This window comes from Ochotona curzoniae, unplaced genomic scaffold, assembly GCF_017591425.1.
Source record: "Ochotona curzoniae isolate NIBS_2020 unplaced genomic scaffold, NIBS_Ocur_1.0 patch341, whole genome shotgun sequence".
Taxonomy (NCBI): Eukaryota; Metazoa; Chordata; class Mammalia; order Lagomorpha; family Ochotonidae; genus Ochotona; species Ochotona curzoniae.
In genome coordinates, this window is record NW_024466908.1 from 546835 (window position 1) to 567823 (window position 20989).

Genomic DNA, 20989 nt, shown 5'->3' on the forward strand with positions numbered 1-20989 from the left:
CGGCGCCCATATGGGATTCTGGCACGTTCAAGGTGAGGACCTTAGCTGCTAGGCTACAGTGCCAGGCCCTGAATTTTATACTTTAAAAGTGTGCATGCAGGTTGAACTGCATCCTGCAGTGCTGGCATGCAACATACTTGGAGCTCTGGTTCTAGCTGCAGCTATCTGTGTCCAACCCAGCTGGTAATGTGCCTGGAAAGGCAGCAGATGGCGGCCCATGTACCGGGGGGCTCTGACACTCAGTGGGAAATCCTCCTGATTGTTGCCTGGTCCAGCCCGGTTGTTGCCGCTGGACAGTGAACCAGTAGATGGAAGATTTGTCTCTTTTCCTTTCAAACAATTAAAAATTTTCTCAAAAAGGTGAATTTCATGTTCTATTTTATCCCAGGAAATTGTCAAAAGTGAGTTTTTAAAGGGGGAATGGAAGGGCACAATGTGTTGTACCATTTGAGAGAAAAAAAGGTGCTATATACTGTGATTTGTACATGTATGTCACAGGTTTGCTGGTATACACTAACAATGATCACCACCAAGGACAGCAACTTGTAACTGGAGGACAGCCCAGGAAGTCACTGTAACACACTCTTGCTCCTTTTGAAATTTTAAAAATCAATTTTAAAAACATCTATTTTAAAAAAAATTATTTATTTTTATTGGAAAGTCAGATATACAGAGAGCAGGAGAAACAGAGAGGAAGATCTTTCATCTGATGATTCACTCCCCAAGCAGCCTCAATGGCTGGAGCTGAGCCAATCCGAAGCCAGGAACCAGGAGCCTCTTCCAGGTCTCCCACATGGGTGCAGGGTCCCAAGGCTTTGGGCCTTCCTCAACTGCTTTCCCAAGCCACAGGCAGGGAGCTGGATGGAAAGCGGGGCTGCTGGGATTAGAACCGGCGCCCATATGGGATCCCGGTGTGTTCAAAGTGAAGACTTTAGCCGCTATGCCATCACATCGGGCCCCCAAATATCTATTTTTATAGGGAAGGCAGATTTACAGAGAGGAGATACAGAAAGATATTCCATCCACTGGTTCACAGCCCAAATGGCTACAAATGCTAGAGCTGAGCCAATCCAAAGTCAGGAGCCAGGAGCTTCTTCTGGGTTTCCCACACAGGTGCAGGGTCCCAAGGCTGTAGGCCATTGTCTACTGCTTTCGTAGGCCTTCAGCAGGAAGCTAGACTGGAGGTGGAGCACCTCGGGCATGAACCAGTGTCCATTTGAGATGTTGGTATTACATGGTGAAGATTAACCAGTTCAGCCATTGCAACAGTCTTAACCTTTTTTTTTTTTTTCATTCGAAAGGCAAATTTTGAGGGAATGAATGAAAGAATCTTCTATCCACTGGCCGATTTCCTAAGTAGGTGCAGGGTACCAAGGCCTTGGGCCATGTTCTGCTGCTTTCCCAGGCACATTATCAGGGAGTTGGATGGAAAGTGGAACAAGTGGGACATGAATCAGTGTCCAAATGGGATGCCAGCATCACAGACTGGGGATTAGTGTTATGCTACATGCCAATCTGCTCCTTTTGAATTTTGTATTACATAAATGTAGTACAATTTTTTAAGATTTATCTTTATTGGAAAGGCATATCAGATTTATTGCTTGTTCACTCCCGAAATGGCCCTAATGACCAGAAGTGAGCCAAACCAAAGCCAGGAGTCAGGAGCTTCTTCCAGGTCTTCCCTGTGGGTACAGGGTCCTAATGCTTTGGGCCATCCTCTACTGCCTTCTCAGGCCACATACAGGGAGTTGGACTGGAAGCGGAGCAGCTGGGATATGAACTGGCACCCATATAGAATCTCGGTGCTGGCAAGGTGAGGATTTAGCTGTTGAGCCATTGTGCTGGGCCTTTGTAGTACCTATTTTTAAATGCAAAAATTAATTAAGAGGGGAGTGGCATAATTTGATGCTGATGTGCTGGCAAAAGCAGCAAAAGGTGGCTCAGGTGCTTGTGTCGGTGCCGCTGACACAAGTGACAGTGTTCTGGGCTTCTGGCTGTAGACCAGTGCAGTCCTGATTGTTGCAGCATTTGGGTAATGAATCAGAGGATGGAAGAGCTGACTCTCCCTCTAAGCCACTTTGCCTTTCAGATCATTTGATCTTTTTTTTTTTTAAATTGAAGCCAGTGTTGCGGCATACAGGTGAAGCTACTGACTGCAATGCCAACATCCTAGATGTTCAATGGCTCCAGTTCCACTTCCAATCCAGCTCCCTGCTGATGTGCCTGGGAATGCAGCAAAAGATGGCTCAAGTCCTGGGGCCCATGCACCCCAATGGAAGGCCACGATGAAGCTCCTGACTCTGGGCTTTAGCCTGACCTGACCCCTGCAATTTTGGACATTTGGGCAGTTTACAGAGGATGAAAATCTCTCTGTATATGTGCCTTTCAAATAAATACAATGAGTCTTTTAGAAAAATTGAATTTAGCATTAAAAAATCAGTGGACAATCCTAATCTGAGGAAATAACACCATCAAAAAGATAAAGGCCAAAGATGGTGGCCAAAGGGGAGAAGAAAAGTTGCATGTACTCTGGCAAGTTCACAGTTTCAGCTGGGAATGCCCACATCAGGCAGAACGAAGGAGAAATGGGTGTCCATAACTATGTGTTCTTCTCAAGAGGCACCTGGGCTTCTTCAAAGTCCATGAGCACATCTGTGCCAAGACAGGACAAGACCACAGCACTGATACTGCTGGCATTTTATAAGGAGTGACATCCTCTCGATTGGGGTTGTACTCTTCCATTTGCTAATGGGTCTCCCTTTCTTAGATAAAAGGGAATTATTTTATCTCAAAGCCACTCAGGACTTCTATCTACCACTGTTTCCAACTTCTGCTAGTTATACTAATAACCAATAGTTAAAAAATAGCTGGGTATCATGTTTCAGGAACATAGGCTTTTATTTTGGCAAAGATATAGACAGCAGTGATTGTAAAGGCTATTACCTTCAATATGTACACTATACAATATCTTAAATAGGAGAATCTGTGGCATTTCCTTGTGTTATACACAACAACGATGGTCCCTTTAGATTTTGTAGCTTTTAACATAAACATACTTGAGTTTCATTCTCTTTGACATCAGCCACTCTGCTGAAACCTGAAAGTAGAACAGAAACAGTATCACCAAGAATGTCCTCAGCAATGACACATCCAACTTATGCTCAAGGGCTAGGTGCAGGTCCCAGGGGCAAGGAACTACTCTTCCTCCACTCCACCCCCTTTTAGGGGCCTGTATCTTACTAGTTACTGTCAGAAATTACACCGTGACTTCTCAGATCTCTTCTTTGGAGTGAGTATTAGCTACCCCAAGGAAACAACACAATTATCTAGGCTGAGACTGAGAAAGAACTTTCTATGCTTAAGAACTAGATGCGGGCCGATACGGTGGCCTAGCATCTAAAGTCCTTGCCCTGAATGTGTTGGAATCTCATATGGGTGCCGGTTCTAATCCCAGCAGCCCGACTTCCCATCCAGCTCCCTGCTTGTGGCCTGGGAAAACAATGGAAGAAGGCCCAAAACCTTGGACCCTGCACCCGTGTGGGAGACCCGGAAGAGCTCCTGGATCCTGGTTTTGTATTGGCTCAGCTCTAGCTGTTGCATTAGTGGATGGAAGAGCTGTGGGTTTTTTTTGTTTTTTGTTTTATGAATCTCTCTGTAACTCTGCTTTCCAAATGAAAATAAATCTTAAAAAAAAAGGATTACAAGCATGATGAACTTGTGACCTTTCATGGACATTCATTGTAAAACTATAGAGGACAAATTAAGGTTGGGGGAGGGACCTTGGGGAAGGGCATGGGCAACCCCAGAGCCTATGGAACTATATCATGAAACAAAATAAAATATGTTTAAAAATAAAGAAAAAATATATATATGTTGACAATAGGATGCTGGACTTTTTGCCATTGTCTATACCTACAATGTCACGATACACTTAAATAGAGGAATTACAGACTTGTGACTGTTGTTGAAGCACTTACTATTGTTATAATACAGGGAGAAACATTTGCAGGGGATGGAGGAGAGGGAGGATGGAAGAGGAAATTCCTGAGCCTAAGGACTTGTATAATGAAAATTAAAATTTTAGAAAATGAAAAAAAGAGGTACCATTGCCTTCAACAATCTTAAATGCATCAATTAAAGTTACAAACATTAAGAAAAAGTTGCAGATGTTGAAACAAAGGGAAACTGAAGAAGCTGTTTGGTTTAAAGGATTCCTGTTTGTCTAGGCTGAATCTAGCAACAGGGAAAAGAACCAAACTTAATCTATGGACAAAAGACTAAACTATTCACCTATGTAGATCCATTTTGACTCTAGAAGCACAGGCTTTGATTGTCTCTAAGACTCTGATACTGTTTTTCACATCTGTTACAAAAGATTCCAGGAAAGAATGCTTACTCTGTAGTCCTAAATTTCTTCTGTAAGAGTTGTTTTCCACCAGGGATTCCCCCTCTCTCGAAATGTTGGCAAAACCGGTGTCAACAGGTATGATGTTAGTTAAGGACAGGGGTTCTCTCTTTCCACATCTCATTACTGAAGCCTTAAGCTCAGAGACCCACTGGTGATAGACAGGGCAGGTCACACATCGAGAGAAGAACTCCTTGAAGTACTGCACAGAAAGGAACGCCCATTAATTCTGGTATTAGCACTTTCTTCCCCTACATACCTTTTCATCAGAACTTACACCGGTTGGTCTCCATTCAGCATGTTTCACCCCAGAGCTCAGAAAAATAGGGAAAATTATTGGTGGCAAAGAAGGTCTGGGATATTGGTTTGGGGACACAGAGAAATTAGAATGTTTATCAGATTCTGAGGCAGAGCTATTCGGACAAGTTGTCAAATTACAGATTGTGCCAGAGAGGAGGCTCACTGGGAAGGACTCAATGTTCAGAATTGAATGATACTGAGTAGTAGCTGTGCAAAAGTGCAACACTAAAGAACCAAACCCAGATGCAGGCTTATTTGGGAGGGAATGGGTGCTAGACAGAAACTTCCTAGTGCAGAAACAAAGAGTTCCAGGAACACAAGGCAGAGTCCAGCACAATGAAGAGCAAGGGAGAATCACGGGTGGTAGTAAGAGGATTACAGGCTGTAATGAAAGGTGTTAATTGAGAGACAACCAGTGAAACAGGTACCTTGAGGGTCTGGTTATGATTCTTTGGGTAAATACGTGTGAAGAAGCATTCTGGCATACTCTGTAACATTAGCACATGGCACTCTAGGAATCGGACAAAGCCATGTGAACCAAATAGTGAGGCGTTGGTTTTTTTCACCAATTGACAGGCCTTAGAGAAGTGGTGCACAAACAAGTGCCACTGTGAGTCCTGGGCAAACCTGGAGGGAAAGAGTTACAAATCTCAGCGCCATCTATTGCCTACCGATCATGGTTCCCTCATAAAAGCACCACTTCTTTAAAGCTCTCAGACATCCTTCATAGAACTATGACACTAGAAGTGACATAGAGCACCAACTCACATGCAAGCAGATTTTAAAGGAGACCAAAGCTACTCAGCCTTGTCATGGGCACTTAAATGTAACCCTAAATTTAGTCCTTAACCAACAGGCCCAAACCTATGCAGGAATAGGAATACTTCCAATAAGATGGGAGGGGATGGGAAGTTAACAATTTTTAGCAGTTTGTCAGAGATGCTCAGAGTCCTGGGAGAATACATGTGGGGTGGGATAGCTTAGATTCAGGGTATCCTTAAAATCCTACTTGTTGCCATAGATTCTGAGTGAAACATTACCACATGGCCAGGGAGGAGTGAACTCCCAGCATAACGTTGCTCTGGGAAGTTATAATACAGCTATGCCCGTAGCGTTGAATGAAATTCAGGCACTCGCCAAAGGACCGACACAACAATCCTGTGGACAGAGATGGTCACCAATTTAGGACATGTTGTCAGTGTATGGACTAAGGTATAGAAGGTGTGGTACAGCGAAGGAAATGAGACCTGGAAAGTCAATGCTCCTGAATCACAACATGGTTCTCAGGTTTTAGAAAGCAGGTGCCAGGAGCACAAGTTGTGCCTCAGTGACAGGCTAGTGGCTGCCTGTGTTCTAAGTCTTGGGCTCTGTGCTGGCTTCGGCAGCGCATATACTAAACCTTGGGCTCCATCGGAGGTGGGACTCCTTCAGGAGTGCAGGAGAGCGTTGTGCAAGATGTACCTTCTCCATAGAGCAGCAGATCTAAGCAAGCGGAGTAAAAGCAGGCCAGGCCAAGGACATCATGAGTTTTGGAAGTGAGAGCCCACTGACTCTCCAGCACATGGACACACAGATCAAATCTGCAAGAGACAGAGCTGCTGAGAGGCCAGTGAGGAAGTGGGGCAGAGTGAGGCAGGAGTGGGGGGACCTCACAGCAAAGTAGCCTAACACTCTGAGGACCCCCTCTGCTGAACTCTGTTACACAGAGAACTTCAACAGAGAACTTTTATGCTCTGGTTAAAGAAGGTAGGAAAATTCCCAAGACAGCTTTTGGGTCTTGAGTTGCTACAGTTCCCTACCTCTGTGTAGAATATTAAATAAATAAATAAATAAAGGGGAGGGGGCATTTCTGGGTCCCAGGTGCTAAGGAGGATGTAGCTACTCTGACTCCAGCATTTCTACACCTGACCCCTACTCTTAGCATAACCCTTCCTGGGAGTGGGAAAGAGCCTGGATGTGGAAACAGAAGCATATCACTCAACTCCAAATTTCTGTGGAAGAAAAATCCCTCCTCTTCCCCCCTCCCCGACAACAAATCTAAAGGAGAGGACATGATCTGAGTACTTCTTCTTCAGAAATGCTGATCTGAAGAGAACCGAGAGAACCAGCTTCTCCAGAGTTGGTTTCCTGAGGTATCTGCAGATCTCAAGAGCTTGGAAACCTGGTGGAGTGGAACAGCACAACGTAAGGTATGGTTTGGAATCCGGCCTCTCTCAAAGCCCTTGGTCTCACTGCCCTAGGCCCTGTTACCAAGCTTGATGGAGAAATCAAGATGGCCAAGGCATAGCTTGGTGTAGGCCAAGGACTGCATGAGCTGGGCCATGGCCAACAATCCCTCCCTGGAGAACCAACACAGGCTGCTCTTCTGAATGGCCATCTTCTCACACTGCAGCCACTTGTCCCTGTCGCCAACATTCTGGGAGAACTGAGAGAGGTCTACATAACTGGAGACAACCTGTGGTGCAACAAAAGACAGGTTAAAATGTTACCACTGTATCTTCACAAGCTATTTCCACTTTGTTCCTTTCCTAAGAGCCTACCATGGCAGCTTGCTCTTCACTCAATACAGACTCCTAGTGTCCCTACCCACTTACACCCACACTTACACTTCTATTTTGATCATCCTCACTTACACAAATCACTTTCTCTACAGGCCCCATTTTCTTCTACTTCAATCTAGGACTTTCCCCTTTAAAATACCAATCAAACTACTTTTTCTTCAAGAAAGGAGTGATTTTTTGACCTCTTACGAAATGCTACCTAGATCTCATCATTTTTATTTGAAAGGTAGAGTCACAGAGAGGAGAGGCAAGAGAGATTTCCCATCTGCTGGATCACTCCCCAAATGGTCACAGTGGCCAAAGTTAAGCTGAGCTGGTCTGAAGTCAGCAGCCAGTTGCTTCTTCCAGGTCTCCCATGTGGCTATAGGGGCCCAAGCATTTGAGTCATACTATACTGCTTTCCCAGGTCAAAAGCAGGGGGCTGCACTAGGAAATGGAGCAGTCAGGACATGAACCAGTGCCTACTACTCCACAGTTCTCCGTTATGACATGTGCACATTTGATATAGTTTCTGGCTTTCTTCTTGAAGCAGAAGCACTGTTTCATTCATGTGTGCAGTACACCATGCTCTCCTGATTTTTTGGGGGGCAGGGCTGTCTTTCTCCTCCTCACCCTGACCTTTTAACACTAAACCTGTAAACTCAAGCAACAGGCCTCTTTCCTTTGCTCATTCTCTTAATGCTCTCATCGAGTTTCCTGGCTCTAACAGACTTTACACACTGATAACCCCCATATTTTTCTTTCTAGCTCAGACCTCTCTTGTGATCCCCTAGAATTAAATAGCTCCACTTGGTTTCTCATAGATTTCTCATAGGCTTCTCAAACTTAACACATTCACTCACAGCCTACCTCCTCATCTCCTGCTAAATCTGCTCCCATTGCATTTTCCCATTCTGATTAAAGGCTTTCCTCCCAAAGTTCAGGTCATGAATCCTGGGATTATCTTCGACTTTTTATTTTTCTCTCATATCCTAGTAATATTAATCTATGAGTAAATCCTGCTGGCTCTATCTCAGCAAAAGACCATGCTTCCCACTTCTGCTGCCACCATCAACCTTGCCTAAGTAACTGCAATTGCCTCTTGTCTCCCTGCTTTCAACGTGTTGTTAACATGCAAGCCAGAACCATCATGATAAAACAAAAGTAGATTCTGTCAGCCCTCTCTTCAAAACCTTCAGTGGCTTCCCACCTACAAAAGCCAACAAGGTCTGTATAATTTCCTATTCCACTTCACCCCAGTCTTTCTGGCCTCATCTCCCAGCTCCCTCCCTCCCTTCCCAATCCTGCAGTCACACAGGCCCCTGACGGTTTCTCAGACATGGAGGACATGCCTTGTGCATTCATTGCCTGAACATTCTTTTCTCAGCCATTTGTACCAATGTTACCTGCTCAGTAACACTTTCTCTAGCCACCATGTTTAAAATTACACCCCTAAACCTCCCAGAACTCTGTCTCCCAGATTCTACCTATTTTTTTTCCCACTGCATTTATTATGGTCTACTATACTATACATTGTTGCTTCATTTAAACATATTATATGTTTTCTTCCCTGGCATGTAAATATCTGTCAACTGAATAAAAGAGAAAGACAAATATATTTCTTTTTTTCCTAAGTCAATAATCCTGATACTTTTTTTGATAATAAATTTCTTTGGGAATAAAAGTTATGCCTTCCTCCTACTACCTCCCAGACACTTTTCAACTTACACAATTCTATATTCAGTTCAGGGAATTCACAGATAAGCCCATAACTAGAAACACATCTATAAACTGTAATTGAGAAACCCGACTCAAATACAGGTCAAAGGTGTCCTGTTAAGTGTGGGCTATTGGAGAGCCACAATAAAACCAGAAACTGGCAAGATTTTTTCTCCCCAGAACTTGAGGTTTCTGAAGGAGGTACAAAATTAAAGTAAGAACTGCTCACCTGGGCTTCATTTGCAAACTCTTCAGTTGAATTCTTCTGCATAAGAGCAGCCAGGCAGGCAAACCTGAGGTTGCTGGCTGTCGCCTCAAGGCTATAGAGCTGCCGGAGTAGGGAGAGGCAGTGCACCTGCTGCTGGAGGATGGCCAACTTCTTCTTACTATTGTGAAGCACAAGGTGATTGGCACACCCTTATTCCCCACCAATGCCTAACTTCCCCTCCCCATGAGATCTAAATTTAATCATTACAGGACCATCTGTAGACTTTCAAACCAGAAATGTTCCTGGAATCCTACTGCTTCTTGTGAAGTTCTCAGGGTTTTATACTCCAATAAGTTAAAAAGACAACTGGTTAAGGCAGGAGAGTTTTACTGAAAACAGAGTATCAGAAAAAGGAAGGGGGCAGTGAAGAGTATGCTTGGGACAGTGAGAAGAAGACAGAAAGTTCAGGTTCTGGGATGATGGGTAACTGCTTCCTTCTACTCCAGGCCTAGAAAAGCATCATTTATACATGCAAACACCATATCCACAGTGGTAAAGTGGGCCTGACCTGGCAGGATGCCCCTTTGATAGGCTACCAATTTATGCTGTATGCCCTTATCAGCTTGGGATCTTGTAGACAGGCAGGTGGCTGTAGGGGCTGGAGGCCAGAATCTTGGGCAATAAAATTTTACCTTGACAATCTTCAGGGTCAGGTGTAAAGTTAACTCTCTGTGTCCCAGCAACCTGGAGTCCTAACACTCCTGACCACACATCAGCTCTTCACAAGTAAAAGTTCAGATTTTTTTTTTAAAACTCATTCTTTGAATTGCTATTTTCTACATTTAACTGGCTGGGAGGGAAAGGTGGAAGAGCTAGGCCTGTTACGCTCACCTGTTACCTGAATAGAGGGATAAGCATATGTCAAAAAGTAGCAAAAACAGTTGATTTTGGTGCTAAAAAATTGTAAGCTACACATGGATGTTTCACATAATGCATTTCCATGAACTTTTTGAATACTCTTCACAATGCTGGCTTATACTTTCTTATATAACTTGAAATTACTTGATAATAACAAAAAGAGTAATAGATTAATACAAGTAAAGTTCCAGACTAATTTAACTAGTTTTCTGTGACTCTAAAAGAAATTAGGATAATCTGTAGGCTTCTCACCTCTCAATAGGGTTGTCTGGACGTCGGCTCACAGAACAGGAAAACCAATACTTTTCCAGGAATGTCTTGAAAAAGACACCAAACCAGGTCCAAGGGAAGTATCTTTTCAACAGTCTAAGAGCTTCTCTAGCCAGTTTTTTGGCCAAGGTGATCTGCCCCATCTTAAAGCAGACCTGGAGATAGGCAAAGAAGAAGTAGTGGTGCTATGGGACAGCACAGTGGCCCAGTGTTGAGGTGTGCAGCTGGAGTTAGTGAAGTGCTAAGCTCATGTGGGGTGGAGAACAGCTTCATCACCAGTCCCACAAACAAACACAGTAAGGCCATAAGCAAAGAGTAAGAACATGGGATTATGGAGAAAGCACCTTTGGTTGTTGTTCACATGTATTTGTTAGTGGAAGGTACAGAGCAGCTATAATTTAGAAAGCAATGCTGCCGCACTAAGATGAGATTATGCTTGTGAGGAAATTCAAATGCTCTCAGACACACTGGAAAGCATATGAAGTAGCACCAAATCCCATCTCTCTCTTCCCTGGAGAGGGTACAAAGAGTGCATGGGGGAGTGGGAGCAGGAAAGCCACTTGAGGTTATTCTATACTTCCACATTCTAAGAGTAACCTTCAAGAAGGTAAGAAAGTCTATGTGATTCTGGAACATTTTAAGAAGACTATAAACTTCTAAAAGAATAACTTTGCTTCAAAAACCTCTTGTTGGGGACTGGCGTGGTAGCCCAGTAGCTGAAGTCCTCATCTCGCACACTCTGGGATCATATATGGCCACTGGTTCTAATTCTAGAGGCCCCGCTTCCCATCCAGCTCCCTGCTTGGCTGGGAAAGCAGGCAAGGATGGCCCAAAGCCTTGGGACCTGGCATCCACATGGGAGACCCAGAAGAGATTCCGGGCTCCTGGCTTCAGATCGGCTCAGTTCTGGCCATTGCAGCCACTTGGGGAGTGAATCAGTGGATGGAAGATCTTCCTCTATGTTTTTCTCCTCTCTGTATATCTGACTTTCTAATGAAAACAAATAGATCTTAAAAAAAAAAAAACTCTTGGTTGAAGTAGAATAATTTAAGACTGATAATACAGGATATTGTAATGTTAGGATATGAAGAAATGGGAAAATTCGAATTGACATAGTATTTTTTTGTTGGGAATTGATGATATATTTATAAAGTGTAAAGTATTTTGTATCTTCCACCTTACATTTCAACTTCTGGCAATTTATTTTACATCAATAGTCTTATCTGGGGAACAATAAATGTATAAATAAATAACTAAATATTCACTGAAACAATGTTTATAACATTAAAATCAGAGATGATCTAAATGCACAAAAGAAAAAACGAGTTAAATTATAACCATCCATACAATGGAGCACTTGACAGGTCAATATATACGTCAATATGCAAATATGAAAATCTTCTAAGAACAAAAGCTAACTATAGAAGACAGAGAACACAGAACATGAGTCTACTAAAAATCAATTGCAAAACAATGGCATGATTGTATGTATATAGGTGGAATACATGTGACATGAATACATGGTAGTGGAGGTACAGGATTAGTGGAGATTCTTCCACTTTCTGAATTTCACATATTTTTATATTTTGAATCTTATAAACTTTCATTACATCATCACATTTATAATCACACACAAAAAAACAATGAAGACAGTTTCAAAGAAATAACAGAGTAGGCCAAGGAAAAAGACTCTGTATTGCAGGTTACCTGCTGCCCTCACCTCTGACCGCAGACAGCAGAAAGTGGCCTCCTCAAACTGACAGATCTTCACCGTGTGCTTTCTCAGGAAGGGGAATGCCGATGGCAGGCCCCGAAGACTGCCTGCCTTCCTCAAGTAAAAGAAGGCCTCCAAAGAGAAGAAGGATGCAGAAACAACATGAAGGTTAATGGAGTCTGAGGGTGAGGCTAAGATGAGGGCTAAGATTTGAATTAAGACTGTCTGAATTCTGAGCTGGAAATGAGGAGCTGGCTGCTTGTGCAAGTGTCAGGCAGTGCCAACACGGCCTGGGGTTTTTTTTTTTTTTGAAGATATATTCATCTTTTTTATTGGAAAGACAGCTTCATAGAGAGAAGGAGAGACAGATAAAAAGATCTGTCCACGAGTTCACTTCCTGATTTAAAGCCAGGAAGCAGGAGCTTCTTCCAGATCTCCCATTTGAGTGCAGGGTCTCAAGGCTGTGGGTCATCCTCCACTGCTTTCTTAGGACATAAGTAGAGAGCGGGACACGAACTGGTGTCCCCATGGGATCCCGGCATTTGCAGTGGGAGGACTAGCTGACCAAGCTACTGTGCTGTCCCTGTGATCTTTCACTACCACACCCCCAGTGTTAGTTTTCTCCTACATCCCTTCCAGCCTCTCTCTTTTTCATCTTTCCTCCCCTTTCCGCTCAGGTTAGTTTGACAGAAACAAATCTCAGATTTTTAAAATAAAAGGGCTCAGCTCAAGTTGTAGACGGTGTAACTCGCCCACCAAGTAATTATCCGACAGGTCCAAGGCAGCTGCAGCAGCTTCCAGCAGGTAATAGAATGCGCATGTGGTTTCTCCAGTGACCAAGCAGTGCTGAGTGAGAGGTGAGAGAACCAACTTCAGGATTTCCTCACAGTGACAGGGTTTTGTGGTCAACAGGTTTTCCTCAGGGCTAGTCCAGGCCAGTTTCCTGTTCACTTGATCCAGGAAGTCTTCCTCTGTTCTTTTTGGAGAGATGATGAAAAATGAGAGTGGCCACAAAGCTGTTACTTTTGTGGGAGTATTACCACTTTTCTCAGGAAGCTTGCTTATGCAGTTCTGAGTCTATACTGTTCCTCCATCACTCTCTAACTTTTTACAGCTCAGGAACTAGTACTGTAACCATAATGCCCTATTAGAGATTTTAAAAAAACCCAAAGCCAGTCTACGTTCCTCACAATCTAAAGAGGGAAAATACATTACCTGAAGAGTAAATAACAACATAAGTGTTGAAAGAAGCTAAATGATGATATGAAGCAGTAACATTTCTCTGAGTCACAATGACCTACACAAGTGGTAACCGAGCAGGGCCTTGAGGGATGAACCTTCTGGAGAGTGGAGCATGTATGTCGAGGTCACTCAGCAAACACATGCAGGAGAGTGTGGGTGGGCCACGGGGAAGAGAGATTTTTGTTTGAGATCAGCAGAAAGCTGAGTTAGCTAAGTGGTCTATTAAGCTGTATCTACAGTGGCTGGTAAACTCAAGGTGGGGACTAGGGCTAGTCATTTAAAATCAATGGGCTAGACATTGGAGAGTTGAGAAGTCTGTGGTTAAAAACAGATTCATTTTAATGTCATCCCAGATAAAAATAATTGACAAGACAAATTTATAGCAGGAAAAAAATCTGTGGCAGGTATATGGCCTTTGAAGTGTTTTTAGCCACTACACAATGGTTTCTATATAGAGAACTGAAACTTGCCTTTCCTGTCTCCGTCATCCTAAATCTTGGGCTGAGAACGAGAGTCCCTGCTCCTGCACGGTCAGACACCCTTGGCTGTGGGTGACATGGGTGACACGAGTGCCCAGGTAATGGCTTTTGCCTCTCACCCGGACCCTCTCCAAATCTACCCTCATTAGCTCCACCTACCTGCAGGGATCACATGACAAGGCCTCCCAATTTCTGAATGCTTTTTCCTGGAACTGCAAACTATCTGTGGGAAGAAAAACAAAAACCAAAAAACAAACCACAATTATTCTCAATTAACTATGACTGGATTTACTACTTCCTTTTCCTTTGCAGCTTACAACACAAAATCAAGACTGTAAATTGTGAATCCCTTAATGACAATTATCTGCAATGCAAACAACAACTCCTCAAAATAGTCCCTACATTGACGGAGACAGTGTTTATTAAATGAAGGGGGAAAAAATCAAATAAATTATGTGTCTTATCCTGGTTTCATGGCTATTCTTTTAAATAGTTAACTTTCTATTTTTAAATTAATTTTGTTAATTGGAAAGACACAAAGATATTAGAGAGAAGGAGAGACACAAAAATATTCCATCTGCTGGTTTACTCCCCAAATGGCTGCAAAGGCCAGAGCTAAGCCTATCTGAAGCCAGGAGCCAGGAGCTTCTTCCATGTCTCCCACATGGGTGCAGAGTCCCAAGGCTTTGGGCCATCCTCTATTGCTTTCCCAGGCCACAAGCAGGGAGCTGGATGGGAAGTGGAGCAGCTGAGACACCAACTGGCACCCATGTGGGATGCCTGTAGGTGGAGGATTGGCAGCCATTTGAGTCACTGCGCCAGCCCCGGCTAAAAAAAAAAAAAAAGGAAATTTGATTTATTTTTTATTGGAAAGGCAGAATTACAGAGAAAGGGAGAGAAAGAGAGGAAAGATATTCCATGTACTGGCTCACACCTCAAATGGCTACAATGGCTGGAAGCTGGTAGAAGCTGAGAGCTAGGAACTTCTTCCAGGTCTCCCAGATGGGTACAGTGGCCCAAGGAGTTGGGCCAGCCTCTGCTGCCCTCCCAGGGAGGTGCAGGGAGCTGGATCAGAAGTGCAACAGCCAAGACTTGAAACAATGTACCCCGCTATGCCAGCAGGCTGGTTCCTGATGGCTACTTTTAGTAGTGGAAAAACCCATGAATCTATCTGGATCAATGTCATGACCAGATCAGATCAATGTCATAACAAAACCGAAAACCAAGTAAAGCAAATCATGATAGAACAAGATGCCACAATCCACAAAAGTCATAGAGGTCAAAAAAGTTTGCAGCTTTCCCTAGTTGGCCTTAAATAGCAGCCTGAATCTGCCTCCCCAAAGAATAACACAGCAAAAATCAGCAAAGGTGCTAACATGTTATTTATGAGATCTCAGAGCATGGGGCTTCAGGACTGACAGGCAGCCTGACGGAACTCTCACAGGAAGAATTTGGATTCAAGTAAGAGGACAGGTTCTCTGATGGTGGTGACTTAGAGTAATGGGCGTGGCAGCACTATGCAGTACATCACATCATGGTTTCTGTGAGCAGCATCCTCCTGAATTGGGCACGTACAGAGCTTCCTCAGGGTTCAGCTACAGGAATAGTACCTCTTTTAAAAGATCGACAAGGCTGTTCAAAACTGAAACTGACCATTTGAAGGCAAGAGGACATATAGGAAACACGAATGGCAATGTATTTTTTTCACAGCGTCAGAACAATGGCCAAAGCGCTCACCTGGCAAAGCAATCGCTCTGTCACAGGTCTATCTCCACAAATCTGTGATCACTGACAACACGGATTTGTCATTTCAGCCCAGCACCAGCAACTAACTACTATCTCCCTTCTCCTGCTCCATACTCTACAATACCAAGGATCCCTGACAACTGGGGACAATGAAGTCATCTGTCCTGAAAGGGTAACTAACACAAAAGGTTAAAACAAAGAACTCTCATCAGGGATGCAGCTAAGGGCTATGGTGAACACTGACCCACTAACACAACCTTCTTTGGTTAAGCCTCAAGACTCAGTTCTGGAAATGTTTCCAAAAAGAGTCTCCTCTAACAACTCAGGCTCACTTAAGGGCCACTTTCCTAGGTATTCAAAATCCTTTGTATGCCATAAAAAAATAAAAATAAAAGGGGGAGGGGTTTGCAAAGAGTTAGAGAGAAGAAGGCGGGAGAAAGGAGAAAGAGAATGTTAAATTAACTTCCATCCTGTGGTCCACTCCCCAGATGGTCACAACAGCCAGAGCTGGGCCAGGCTGAGGTCAGGAGACAGGAACTTCATTGGGTTTCCCATGCAGGTGTGGTGGCAGGGTCTAGGTACTCAGGCCATCTTCTGTTGCTTTGTAGGGCATTAGCAGGGAGCTGGACAGGAAGTGAAGCAGGGCCCAGAAGGGCTCTGCCAGCATCACACATATAGCAGCTTTACCTGCAACACCACAATGCTGGCCTCCTGTGTGCTATTTTCACTGTCTTTACCATGCCATACTGGATTAATCTATTTATTCATTTGTTTTACCCCTTCCCTGAAACTCATGGCTTCAGGAAGGTAGAGACTGAAGTTTTATTCACACCGTATTCCTAACACATAGTATATCATCTTATATATGCAAGAATTGTGCACTCAGTGTGTGCAATGAACTGAATAGTAATAATATGATAGCTAAAATATTTTACACACTCAAAATATACTTGGCATTTTTTCACAGTATTTTACATATTTTAACTAATTTAGTCCTAATTAATGACCCTAATGAAGTTGGAATTACTATTTCCCTGAGATTAAGTCACTTGACCAAGGTTGCAAACCAAAATAAATTTCTAAGTTTCCTTTAAACTTATATCTTACTTATGGTTGTTCAGAGATAAATCAGATTAATCTGATTTCAACTGTTTGGTGAAGAACTCCAAGTACATGACTAAATAGCAGTGCTGGGATAATGCTGCTGCATAGTGCATTAATTCTCTGCTTGCAATGCTGTCATCCTATATGGGCACCAGTTTGAGTCCTGGCCAGCACACTTTTAATCTAGTTCCCTGCTAATGGACCTAAGTCTTGTGTAAAATGCTCCAAGTGCTTGAACATCTGCCACTGATGCGGCAGACATGGGATGAAGCTCCTGCTTTTGGTTGGCCCAGCCCTAGTCACTGCAGTCATTTGGGAAGTAAACCAGTGTTAAGTTTTAACTCTCTGTTTCTCCCTGTCTCTAATTAACTCTGCCTTTCAAACAAATTTTTATTAGAGATGTGGCGAAGGGAGTGCTCTGCCCACATGGTCTCTCCCTACCTCCAGGGTTTACCTTGAGGAAAAGGCGGCTGCAGTTTGCCTGTGACTGCTTGTGTCAACACTGAGCCAGTATCTTTGTAAGTACAGAATCGGGAAGTCCTACTGGAGCTCTTAGTCGAACCGACTGCAAAACGATGGAAGGGGACAAAGTCTCCTCCATGGCAGCTCCCACAGCGGCAGGCCAGCTCCTGGAGAAAGTAGGCACATTCGAGGTGCAGAGCTATCTGCTGTTCCTTGGGCCACAGCTCCCAGGCGGCTTCCCGTAAGAGAGGCACTCCAAATTCTAGCATTCCGGCTTGTGGTAGGAATAGCTGCTCTTGCAGTCTGAGAAGAGAGGCTTTGGGAAAATGTGAGAGTCTTCCTTAAAGTCCTTTTATAGTACAAAATGCCACAATTCTAAGTATACAACTAATAGCTTATAGGAAATTTTTACCTAAAATTCTTAGTTACTACTGTCTCCTTTGTAAAAATAATTTTTGTATCAAAACGAGACAGACTATATGTAGAGATATTGAGGATGCCCACTATGCACAACACAGAAGAAGTGATTGGCAGTACAGATATACACTGGGAAATTTTGATTGTTCCTTCTAAATTGGGCTTGTTTATTTCACATTATTATAAATGTCAATTCATTAGAAATGCTCTTTTCCAATATGGGCCTTAAAAATATTTCAAAGTCAAAGGGAAATTATTTGTGGGGGTCTATAAGCTTTGTGTAGTCTATGCTGTAATTTATTGTTTCATATGGAAAATCTGAGATTGTAAGCTATTTAATTAATCTCTTGCCTGTTCATTTCTTTTTCAATACCACATACGTTAATCTCCATTGCAAGTTTCTAAAATTAGGAAATGGCTTATCCTTTTTGTCTTATTGTTTGCACCCAGAACCAAGAAAAGAGTATGGCAATACTTTTTAAATCTAAAACCAAAATACAAAATACTCACAGCTAAATTACAAAGGAGATAGGATTCTTGAAATTTAGATAATTCTGAAAAAGACAGGGTATTTTTTTCCACTATAACCATGGTTCCTTCATGATTTCACTAATCATTTTCTTCTTGTTTCTTAGTCATAAGCTTTAAGATATGACTGTGGACCTGTGTAACACAGAACACTCCACCTGGACCCTCAGTTCATACAGAACAAGGAGTAGCTATTCCTCACCTGGCTTTTCCTCTGTGGTCTGATCAATGATGTTGACAGATGAATGTGCTAATAAGGGCTCAGCAGGGATCTCCTGGTTTCTGTTAAGGCTCTGGAGTACATGTACATCCACAAGAGCCCTCAGCACCTGCAGTAGCTTATTTCTATCCCATCCAGGCAAGAGGTGCTGCAGCAGATCGACATGGAAGGAGTGACCAATGACAGCCGCACACTTCAGCAGCAACTGTTCCTCTGAACTCAGCTGATCCAGTTGATTTACTGCTATTTCTGCCAATGAGAATAACGAAGAACACCATCAGAAGCAACAGCAGCAGTGAGTAAGACTTCTACAGATTCAGAATTCATATGTTCACATCTGTCCATCTTCAAAAGAAAAATCCTTGTTTTTCTACTATATCTACTGTCTTGCCCTATTCCTCCCTTCTCCAATTCTCTTTAAGAGAGGCTTATCACTATGTCCCCACTTTGAATGCATTGTTCAATCAACAACAATCAGGCTTCTACTACATTATTAAAACTCTTGTTCCCAATGACACCAAAACTTTTGGTGGAAGACCCAAAACCATGCTCTGAATCATACAGCTAAAATATGTCCATTTTTCATGACCTATTATTCAGACTGTTCTCGTCTTTTTTTTTTCAAGATTTTATTTTATTTTATTGGAAAGTCAGATATACACAGAGGAAGAGAGACAGAGAGGAAGATCTTCCATCCGATGATTCACTCCCCAAGTGAGTGCAACGGCCAGTGCTGTGCTGATCTGAAGCCAGGATCAAGGAACCTCTTCCGGGTATCCCACACGGGTGGGTGCAGGGTCCCAAAGCTTTGGGCCGTCCTCGACTGCTTTCCCAGGCCACAAGCAGGGAGCTGGATGGGAAGTGGAGCTGCCAGGATTAGAACCAGTGCCCACATGGGATCCTGGTGTGTTCAAGGTGAGGACTTTAGCCGTTAGGCCACGCTGCTGGGCCCTGCTCTTCTTATTTTCAACTATACTTGGAGACTTGGCTTTCTGTTTCAGATCTCAAATAATTATAGAGATCTTACTTACCTTTAAGCACTAGTGAATCTCTCAATACTATGACCTAAATATTAGTTAGTACTAAGTCAGTAAGTAGCCAAGCTCAAAACCTTGGAATCATTCAAAAACTTGTTCTTTTACTCAAAATCTCGTGGTCAAGACTGGTGCTGTGGCACAGCAGGTAAGCTGCTGTCTGTGGTGCAGCCATAGCACACAGGCACTAGTGCCTGTCCTGGCTGCTCTACTTCTGACCCAGGTCCCTGCTAATGCACATGGAAAAGCAGCAAAAATGGCCTGGACCCCTGCTGCCCTCACAAGAGACACAGAAGTTCCTGGCTCCTGTTTCATCCTAGCCTAACTTAGCCCTGGTTCATGAAGCCATTCAGGAAGTAAAGTAGCAGACAGAAGATTCCTGTTTCTCTCTCTCTCTCTGAAATTCTGACTTTTAAATAAAACAATCTTTAAAATTTTTCTTGTTTCTAGATCATCAGTCAGTCCCAAAGAGAACAAATGGGCTCACTTAAATAAAGTACTGCTCAAGTTGCATTACAATCTTCACAGTGCTCTTCAGGTAATCCTAGCACTTATTTCAGAAAGGCAGGTTTCTTTTTTGAGAAGACAATGAAGCTAGCATGATAATTAGAGACCTATATTCAATCACCGGCCAAACTCCCAATTGCAAAGACACTATAACAGGTTCACTTCAAGGGTTTGCCTACAAACTAGACTTGCCTTTTAACAGCAGTGGGAGAAGCACTGTATCCAAGTTCACATCATCCTTGACTGTGCAGACATACAGTTTCTGGTCGTCACAGCTGGCAGGAATAATACTGTACATTGTGGATTTCATTGCTTTGGCTGTAGAGAAAGAAAACTATGAGGAAATACCATGTTCAAAGATCAGAAGTTTTAACGGCACAAAATGCAAAAATTTAGTCAAGAAACTAAAGGATGAAGAAAACTAAAAATACCGTGGTTTAAAATATTTGATTCTTCCCCTTCTTGCTCCCACCTTTGTTCCTCAGCCAAGGACACCCTCTATGCACGCGGCATGCACCAGTGCTCACTATTCCTACTCACCTCACAAGCAGCCCTTGCTTCTGGACCTCGAGGGCGACGACTTCCCTGGATTTAGACACACCTCTACCCTTTTCTTCCACCTCTTCCTCCCTCTATGCCTCCATCCAAAACCTCAAGTCATTACCTCAATAATATTCAATTCTCTAAATTCTCTGTGTATATATCTATACATTCCACTTATAAACTTAATAAAACTTATGTTTAATAATTTTCTCTGGGTGGGGGCAGTGTGGTGGCTCAACATGCTAATCCTTCATCTGCAAGCATCAGCATCCCATAGAGGTGCTGATTTGTATTCCAATTCAGTCCTGCTGGTGACTCCTGGAATGGCAGGGGAGGATGGCTCATGGTCCTGTCCCCACATGAGAGGCAGGGAAGCAGCTCCTGGCTCCTAGCTTTGGATCAGCTTAACTCTGATCATTAGAGCATTTGAGGAGTGAATTAGCAGATGGAATATCTCTCTGTCTCTTCTTCTCTCTGTGTAAATATCTGACGTTCCAATAAAAATACATACTTTTTTTTAAAGATTTATGTGTTTTTTTAAAGATTGATGTATTTTTATTGGAAAGTCAGATATACAGAGAGAAGAATAGACAGAGAGGAAGATCTTCCGTCTGCTGATTCACTCCCCAAATA

At 43.1% G+C, this 20989-nt stretch overlaps 1 protein-coding gene across 1 annotated transcript; it reads right to left on the reverse strand.

The window, feature by feature from the left end:
• Positions 1–2879: 2879 nt before the first annotated feature.
• Positions 2880–18517, reverse strand: LOC121167166 (adenylate cyclase type 10-like). The gene is made up of 12 exons (XM_040996553.1): positions 18255–18517; positions 17100–17423; positions 13955–14018; positions 12831–13050; positions 12081–12206; positions 10343–10515; positions 9194–9350; positions 6956–7160; positions 6167–6285; positions 5134–5863; positions 4397–4607; positions 2880–3097 (listed from the first exon to the last, which is right to left on the reverse strand). The coding sequence occupies exons 2-9, from the start codon at positions 17374–17376 to the stop codon at positions 6188–6190; spliced, it is 1320 nt and encodes a 439-aa protein (XP_040852487.1). The 5' UTR covers positions 17377–17423; positions 18255–18517; the 3' UTR covers positions 2880–3097; positions 4397–4607; positions 5134–5863; positions 6167–6187.
• Between the last annotated feature and the right edge of the window lie 2472 nt (positions 18518–20989).